A 9,267-nucleotide genomic window follows, 5' to 3' on the forward strand; every position below is an offset into this window, starting at 1 on the left:
TGAATGCGTGTGTGTGTGTGTGTGTGTGTGTGTGTGTGTGTGTGTGTGTGTGTGTGTGTGTTGCGACGTCTAGCAGACACAGCAGTGACATCATTAGCTAAAGAAAAACAAAGACGCCGCTCGGGGATTTGCGAGGAGCTCCTGCATATTTTATCCCCGATGACTTCCACAAGCGAGCGAGTCTTGCAAAATCACAACCCAAAACATCCCCTAATCATTAAAATGCAAGTTTGATCCATGCAAAGTTTGCCGTGGACGCGGTCCTGTGTGCAGCCGACGGATGTTACACATTTTAATGGAACTTCCAATGCAGTCAATAGCTTTTCTAATTTACCGGGCGCACGCTCTGCTGCAGATTACGCAAGGTAACCCAAGAGGAACCTGTGTGCACCCTCGCGGAATAGCTGCCAGGATCCTTCCCAACCATTAGTTGCTTCGAGCAAAGTGAGTTTTAAGACGCGTCTTTGAAGGCCTCACGCTGGATTCAAGTGTAATTCGACTCAGCCCCCCGGCGGACGTGACCTGGCAAATTAACGCTGGCATTGAGTGAGGTGAGCGGGACTTAGATGGCATTTAGTGTCTGCCGGTGCGGGGACGGTAATGGTTTAGGTCAGGGGTGTCCAAACTTTTTCCACTGAGGGCCACACACTGAAAAATCAAAGCAAGCCGGGGGCCATTTTGATATTTTTTTATTTTAAAAACCAATATATGTATACAAAAATATACATTAAGGCCTCCACTCAGGCTTGACCCCAAAGGGTTTTGGTCCAAAAAATATTTAAAATGTGTCAGTATTATTATCTCTAGATCAGGGGTGTCCAAACTTTTTCCACTGAGGGCCGCACACGGAAAAATTAAAGCATGTGGGGGCCAATTTGATATTTTTCATTTTTAAACCATAACAAAATATATGGGTTTTTTTTAACATTTATTTTACCTTTAGGGGTCCCGGGACCATAAAGAGTCTCAGTCATTAAATTGTTAAAAAATAAGTCAAATTATTATCATTATTTTTTACTTCAAGTTGATATAAAGTAATAAAAAATAGGTTTTATGGCTTTTATGTCAAAAACAACTTTGTTTTTTATAGTAAAACTGAAATATGCAGTCATCGGCGGTCACTCGATCCTCCTGGTAGGGGTGTATCCCTTTATGGAGGATGCCTGTGCGTGACTTAGTTTTACGTGGGGAGACTGGGGCACAGACAGTCACCACACGATCCTTGACAGAATCGGGTCAGGGTCCAGTGGCATGGAGTCCAAGACGACTGGGGACCCTTTTCTGCTGCAGCCTTCTTCCGCCGTTGAGGTCTTCACAGTATCCCTGGCTAGGGGGCAGTCAGGTACTAGGCCTTTGCCAAGGGCCACCTGGGGTAATAATAATAATATATTTGATTTGTAAAACAGCACTTTATATTGAGTAAACAATCTCAAAGTGCTACAGTGTATTTAAAAAAATAAATAAATTTAAAATTAAAAAATACATTAAAAAATTAAATAAATAAAAAGATAATAAATAAATAAATAAAAATAAAAACTAGAACAGCCAAATAGCTATAACTAGTATGCATATATCTAAAAAAGGCTTTTTTAAAAGCATCCACAGTCTGTGGTGCCCTCAGGTGGTCAGGGAGAGCGTTCCACAGACTGGGAGCGGCGGAGCAGAAAGCCCGTAGTAGTAACGGTTAACCTCCTAGTGCCCCAAGACCCCATAGAGGAGCCTCCACTGCCGGATGCACTTTAACGTCATGCACAGGACACAAAAAATCAAGTGTAGTAGTATTTAGTAATTAGAGCCATGAAAGATCAATAATGCATTGATTTTAATTCCTTAATATTTTTGAGTAATCACAGTAAAAAGATAAATAAAATACCACTAAATATATTTGGGATCCAAAAGGTGCCCCACTCATAAAGTGATACATTTTTATTAGGTTTTTCTTTTACTTTCAACACTTAAGTTACGAGATCAACATCAGATATATCTGTCCATTTTACGTTTGAACTATTATTTAGTTTGTTTTATGCTCTTTTGTCAAATAAAACGTTGATGTTTTTATATGGCAACTACACAATATATGCAATATTTACCACATAAGACATTTTAAAGTGAAATATTTGAAGTAATTGGAGCCTTGAAAATAATTCATTGTAACATGGATTTTTTGTCATTATTTTTTTTTTTGGGAGCAATGGCAAAAAAAGAAAAACAAAGAAAGACAAAAGAAAAAAAAAACAGCCTGCATGGCAGCTTTGTGTCAACATTGCAACTTTTTCTCGTTTTTATTTTTGCAATAGCATTTCCAGAATGAGTGGCGGGCCGGTAAACAATTAGCTGGGGGCCACAAATGGCCCCCGGGCCGCACTTTGGACACCCCTGCTCTAGATCAACATTACGTCTATATGTCAATATAACGTTTTTAAAGATTTAAGTCGTATGCTCTTTTTGTCAAAGAAAACCCAGTTTTTTATGGAAAAAACCCCACAAAATATGCAATATTTTCACCCAATAACATTTTTAAGAGGAATATTTGAGATTATATAATAATTGGAGCCTTAAAAAGGTCAATAAGTCATAACACCATTGATTTTAATTCATTATTATTTTTTGAGCAATGACACTTAAAAACAAATCACACAAAATTATTGGGGAACCAAAAGGGTCCTACTCATTAAAGTGTTAAAAAATAAATCATACATTTTTTTTACTGTTTACTTTTAACACAATAATCTCGAGATCAACTTCAGATCTATCTGTCACTTATAAGTTGTATTGTTGTTTATGTTTTTTGTTTGTTCATTTTAGGCCCTTCTTTAAAAAAAAAAAAGCTAAATTTTTTTTATGGCAAACACAAAATATGCAACATTTTCCCCAAAAAATATCTCAAAGTGCAATATTTAATGTGACGTAATTGGAGCCTTGGATAGGTCAATAATTCATAATGACATTGATTTTGATTCATTATTATTTTTTTAAAGAAAGAAACAGCCTGCATGGCAGCTTTGTGTTATTAGAGTAAACATTGCATCATTTTCTTGTTACATTTCACCTGTTTGGTCTTTCATACCACTTTTTATGTTTTTAAAGACCTACTGAAATTATTATTTTTTATTTAAACGGGGATAGCAGATCCATTCTATGTGTCATACTTGATCATTTCGCGATATTGCCATATTTTTGCTGAAAGGATTTAGTAGAGAACATCGACGATAAAGTTTGCAACTTTTGGTCGCTGATAAAAAAAAGCCTTGCCTGTACCGGAAGTAGCGTGACGTCGCAGGTTGAAGAGCTCCTCACATTTCCCCGTTGTTTACACCAGCAGCGAGAGCCATTCGGACCGAGAAAGCGGCGATTACCCCATTAATTTGAGCCAGGATGAAAGATTTGTGGATGAGGAACGTGAGAAGGATAGACAGGACGTATCTTTTTTCGCTCTGACCGTAACTTAGGTACAAGCTGGCTCATTGGATTCCACACTTTCTCCTTTTTCTATTGTGGATCACGGATTTGTATTTTAAACCACCTCGGAAACTATATCCTCTTGAAAATGAGAGTCGAGAACGCGAAATGGACATTCACAGTGACTTTTATCTCCACGACAATACATCGGCGAAGCACTTTAGCTACGGAGCTAACGTGATAGCATCGGGCTTAACTGCAGATAGAAACAAAAGAAATAAGCCCCTGACTGGAAGGATAGACAGAAGATCAACAATACTATTAAACCATGGACATGTAACTACACGGTTAATGTTTTCCAGCCTGGCGAAGCTTAACAATGCTGTTGCTAACGACGCCATTGAAGCTAACTTAGCTACGGGACCTCACAGAGCTATGCTAAAAACATTAGCTATCCACCTACGCCAGCCAGCCCTCATCTGCTCATCAACACCCGTGCTCACCTGCGTTCCAGCGATCGACGGAGCGATGGAGGACTTCACCCGATCATCGATGCGATCGGCGGCTAGCGTCGGATAGCGCGTCTGCTATCCAACTCAAAGTCCTCCTGGTTGTGTTGCTGCAGCCCGCCGCTAATACACCGATCCCACCTACAGCTTTATTCTTTGCAGTCTTCATTGTTCATTAAACAAATTGCAAAAGATTCACCAACACAGATGTCCAGAATACTGTGGAATTTTGAGATGAAAACAGAGCTTTTTGTATTGGATCCAATGGTGTCCGAATACTTCCGTTTCAACCATTGACGTCACGCGCATACGTCATCATACATAGACGTTTTCAACCGGAAGTTCCCCGGGAAATTTAAAATTGCACTTTATAAGTTAACCCGGCCGTATTGGCATGTGTTGCAATGTTAAGATTTCATCATTGATGTATAAATTATCAGACTGCGTGGTCGGTAGTAGTGGCTTTCAGTAGGCCTTTAATTTTTTTAATCGTATTTTAAAATGGGCCGTGGGGCCATTAAAAAATGACCTGCGGGCCGCAAATGGCCCCCGGCCCGAACTTTGGACATCCCTGGTTTAGGTCATTTGAAAAGTCCGCAAGAAGGTGCAGAGTCTAGTTAACTTGTTCTGTGTTTAGGTAGAAGTGTGTTATGCCAAGAGTTTGCCGGAAGCCATGCCGATGCATTATTTAGGCAGCAGGTAATCACACACCTGCATAGCTGTTCCTACCAATTACTTTAAAACTCTCCCTCGTTATTTCCTTTCCACAGCCCGCTGATGAGGCTCCTGGCCAAGGAGTGACCTGCCCTCCCCCCTCAGGATCCGGTCCTGGCCGCCTGTCCCCCCCCCCCCCGGGGATCATTTTCGAAACTGTTTCTCCAACGCTTCTACCAGAAACTGAGACTGTTTTCCAAGGCGGACGCCGCCCAGCCGCCCCGGGCGGAAGCCATGGGGAGCGTGCGGAGCCACCGTTACAGCATCGTGTCCTCCGAGGAGGAGGGCGGAGTGAAGCTGGCCAACATGGTCGTCCCCAACGGCTGCGGCAACGGCAAGGCCGAGCGCCGGCGCCAGAGCCGCTTCGTGCGCAAGGACGGCCACTGCAACGTGCACTTTGTCAACATGAGCGAGAAGGGCCAGCGCTACCTGGCGGACATCTTCACCACCTGCGTGGACATCCGCTGGCGATGGATGCTGCTCGTCTTCTGCCTCTCCTTCCTGATCTCCTGGCTGTTCTTCGGCCTGGTCTTCTGGCTGGTGGCGCTCGGCTACGGCGACCTGGACGGCGACACGCAGATGTGCGTCTCCAACGTGGACAGCTTCACCGCCGCCTTCTTGTTCTCCGTGGAGACGCAGACCACCATCGGGTACGGATACCGCTACGTGACGGAGGAGTGTCCCGTCGCCGTCTTCGTGGTGGTCTTCCAAAGCATCGTGGGGTGCATCATCGACGCGTTCATCATCGGCGCCGTCATGGCCAAGATGGCCAAGCCCAAGAAGAGGAACGAGACGCTGGTGTTCAGTCACTACGCCACGGTGGCCATGAGGGACGGGAAGCTGTGCCTCATGTGGCGGGTGGGGAACCTGAGGAAGAGCCACCTGGTGGAGGCCCACGTCAGGGCGCAGCTCCTCAAGTCGAGGACGACGGCGGAGGGCGAGTTCATCCCTCTGGACCAGGTGGACATCGACGTGGGCTTCGACAGCGGCATCGACAGAATCTTCCTGGTGTCGCCCATCACCATCGTGCACGAGATCGACGAGGACAGCCCCTTCTACGAGATGGGCAAGCAGGAGCTGGAGACGTCCGAGTTCGAGATCGTGGTCATCCTGGAAGGCATGGTGGAGGCCACCGCCATGACCACGCAGTGTCGCAGCTCCTACGTGGCCAGCGAGATCCTCTGGGGCCACCGCTTCGAGCCGGTGCTCTTCGAGGAGAAGAACTACTACAAGGTGGACTACTCGCGCTTCGACAACACCTACGAGGTGTCCGGCACGCCGCACTGCAGCGCCCGGGAGCTCGCCCGGAAGACCTCCGACGCCTCCAGCCTCAGGAACTCCTTTTGCTACGAGAACGAGGTGGCCCTGGAGAAAATCGAGATGGAGGAGGAATCGCGGGAAGTGGAGAGCGGAACCGCGACGGGTGTCCCGGAGGGTCCGCCGCCGGCCTCGGACTCGGAACACACTCCGGACTCTTTGCCTTTGGAATCAAGACCTTTGACTGCTGAATCGGAAATATGAAAGAGTGCTTTCACACCCGGGCATGCGAACCCCTTGCTGCCCGACTCAGCAATAATCCTATAGCAGTTAACTTAACACACGTCTGTTTATGTACGATATTACGATGACGCAATAGTCCAAATACCCTTCTTGAAGTAAATATGCAACACAATTCCCACCTCTCGTGGCCTACATGTCACACTTTTGTGACTAAAATGAAAATGCAGTCATTAGTATACACACAGTACAACGTATAATCACATTCTATACAACAACTGTGTCAAAAATTCTGCAATATTTGGGTAACACTTTAGTATGGGGAACATATTGTAAGTAACAAAGACTTAAGGGTTAGGGTTAGGGTTAGGGTTATTGTAGGTTTGTGTTTTGTTATGTAAGAACAGACCATATTCATTGTAAGTAACAAAGACTTAAGGGTTAGGGTTAGGGTTAGGGTTAGGGTTAGGGTTAGGGTTAGGGTTATTGTAGGTTTGTGTTTTGTTATGTAAGAACAGACCATATTCATTGTAAGTAACAAAGACTTAAGGGTTAGGGTTAGGGTTAGGGGTAGGGTTAGGGTTATTGTAGGTTTGTGTTTTGTTATGTAAGAACAGACCATATTCATTGTAAGTAACAAAAACTTAAGGGTTAGGGTTAGGGGTAGGGTTAGGGTTATTGTAGGTTTGTGTTTTGTTATGTAAGAACAGACCATATTCATTGTAAGTAACAAAGACTTAAGGGTTAGGTTTAGGGTTAGGGTTATTGTAGGTTTGTGTTTTGTTATGTAAGAACAGACCATATTCATTGTAAGTAACAAAGACTTAAGGGTTAGGGTTAGGATTAGGGGTAGGGTTAGGGTTATTGTAGGTTTGTGTTTTGTTATGTAAGAACAGACCATATTCATTGTAAGTAACAAAGACTTAAGGTTTAGGGTTAGGGTTAGGGTTAGGGTTATTGTAGTTTTCTGTTATGTTATGTAAGAACAGACCATATTAAATAAGTGGTATTAAAGGGAGAGTCATATACAGTACAACAACTTCCTTACTTAGTACTAATAAGCAATAATTCTGAGGATATTGACGGAAGACTCTTAGTTAATGGCTTACTGGTTGTATAATAAAGGCCATGCAGAATAAGGCATTAATAAGTACTTTATAATGACTAATTAAGAGCCAATATGTTACTATTTTGCATGTTAATAAGCAACTAATTAATGGTGAATATGTCCCCCGTGCTAAAGTGTTACCAATATTTTTATTGCGCTTACTTTGCAATATACGACAATACCGGTCAAATTTTAACTTTTTCATTACAGTATCGTTAGCATGTTTTTTGGTTTTTTTGCCTATTTATTTGACAAAGGCACACACTTTTGATGCAGCTCTTCTTTTGGGTCCTACGAAGATTTTGCCCCATTTGCACCGGAGCTGGTCTCTTGGCGAACGTCGTCTTTAAATTTATTGGTCGGAATATTCCGGCATTGTCGAATGTGCAATAAGGGCCCTATTTTCCCATGCGCTTAAAAAACAAACCAAAAAACCCCCCCAAAAAAACAAACACCACATTTTTTTAAATGGATTTCAATGACATTTTAAGTAGTAAAACTGCATGTTGCATTATTTTCAAAATAAGTGCGCCTTTTTTCATGACTTAAAGGGGAACTGCACTTTTATTTATTTTTTTAGAATTTTGCCTATCGTTCACAATCATTATGAGAGATAAGAAGACAGAAGGTTTTTTTTTTTTCCGCTTTCTAACATATAAAAATCAGCTCGTTCGATGGCTAGCAACGCAGCTAATGGGAGCAATCGATTCTACCTCTAAATCACTTTAAAAATGCATTCAAAAACCATCACCAATACTTCATTTACGTTCCATAACCTGTATAATAACCAAGCTGTAGCAAAATTGTTAATAATAATAATAATAATAATAATACATTTTATTTGGTATAGCGCTTTTCAGAGTACTCAAAGACGCTTAACAGGATAAAAAATTTAAATCTAAAACAGTTCAAAGTAATAATACTAATGTTTATGTTAATGTAAGAGCAAACAATTTTTCGTCGTGCTACGGTATTAGCCGTAAAAGCTAACTACGGCAAGAGATAAGCTAGCTTCTACAACAACACGAAACACAATGCAATAAAACATCAATCTGTACCGACTGAAAAAAAAACAAAACAATCATATCACAGTATCTGTAAAGTATTAGCCAGCATTTCATCTTTTGTCAGTTGTTCGTCTGGTCCAGCTGGCCGGGGACATTTCCTGTGGATCCTGGGTTAAGCACTCCATTTATGTCGAAATAGCTTGGCTCCAAGTTCCATATTCATAGCGTCAAAATCGCTTTCGTCCCCCTGCTCCAACGTCTCACTCTTCCTTCACGCTCGCTTCTATAAGCAGCAGTATACTCAGCTTCAAAAAGATAAGGTTGTTAAATTCTTATTTGTCCAAAAATAGTTGTCTTTGTTGTCTTTTACCAAGTACGCCATGCCGGAATAAATCTGTCCCGGAAATGATTGCTATTATCAAAATACGGTAAATATTGTACTTATTACATATTGTTACATTATATACATTATATACAGTATATACTTGCAGTGTGTATATAAAATGTTGATAGAGGGTTTTTGAAGTTGTTTTAGAGGGCTTTGAAGGCTACAATGGTGACTCCCATTAGCCACATCTTTCAAGCGTTTTTTATCATCTTTAAAATCTTTTTTTTTATTTTTAAAAAAACGGGCGTATTCTTGTCTCTCATAATGATTGTGAACGATAAGCAGAATTCCCCCAAAACTGCAGTTCAGCTTTAAGCTCTTGGTTGTATTCATCCGACGTCATTAAATATGCGAGGCTCGAAGTGGTGGTCAAGCGAGCGTAGGTTGTCAAAGCGTTCTGGGTGGAATTTTGCGTTTCTCGAAGAAAAATGCGTCGTTTTAGTCCATTGGAACCGTTCAAATTGCGAAAAGGACAAAAGGGTCTTCGGGAAACTCATTTCGCTCGTACCCGTCATCTTGTCCTTTCGGTCATAACCCAAAGCTCATGACCATAGGTGAGGATGGGAACGTAGATCGACCGGTAAATTGAGAGCTTTGCCCTCCGGCTCAGCTCCTTCTTCACCACAATGGATCGATACAGCGTCC

The 9,267-nt window shown here is 42.2% G+C and overlaps 1 protein-coding gene across 1 annotated transcript in view; it reads left to right on the forward strand.

Moving 5' to 3' along the window:
* The window catches only part of kcnj2a (potassium inwardly rectifying channel subfamily J member 2a), a 6,984-nt gene extending 721 nt beyond the window's left edge, over positions 1 to 6,263 (forward strand). Inside the window, exon 2 of the mRNA XM_062037016.1 lies at positions 4,679 to 6,263. Coding sequence (XP_061893000.1) covers positions 4,857 to 6,143 — 1,287 coding nt within the window. The 5' untranslated portion in view covers positions 4,679 to 4,856 and the 3' untranslated portion in view covers positions 6,144 to 6,263. The remainder of the gene's footprint in view (positions 1 to 4,678) is intronic.
* Positions 6,264 to 9,267: the final 3,004 nt, after the last annotated feature.

Source organism: Entelurus aequoreus, linkage group LG25 (assembly GCF_033978785.1).
Source record: "Entelurus aequoreus isolate RoL-2023_Sb linkage group LG25, RoL_Eaeq_v1.1, whole genome shotgun sequence".
NCBI classification, from domain to species: Eukaryota; Metazoa; Chordata; class Actinopteri; order Syngnathiformes; family Syngnathidae; genus Entelurus; species Entelurus aequoreus.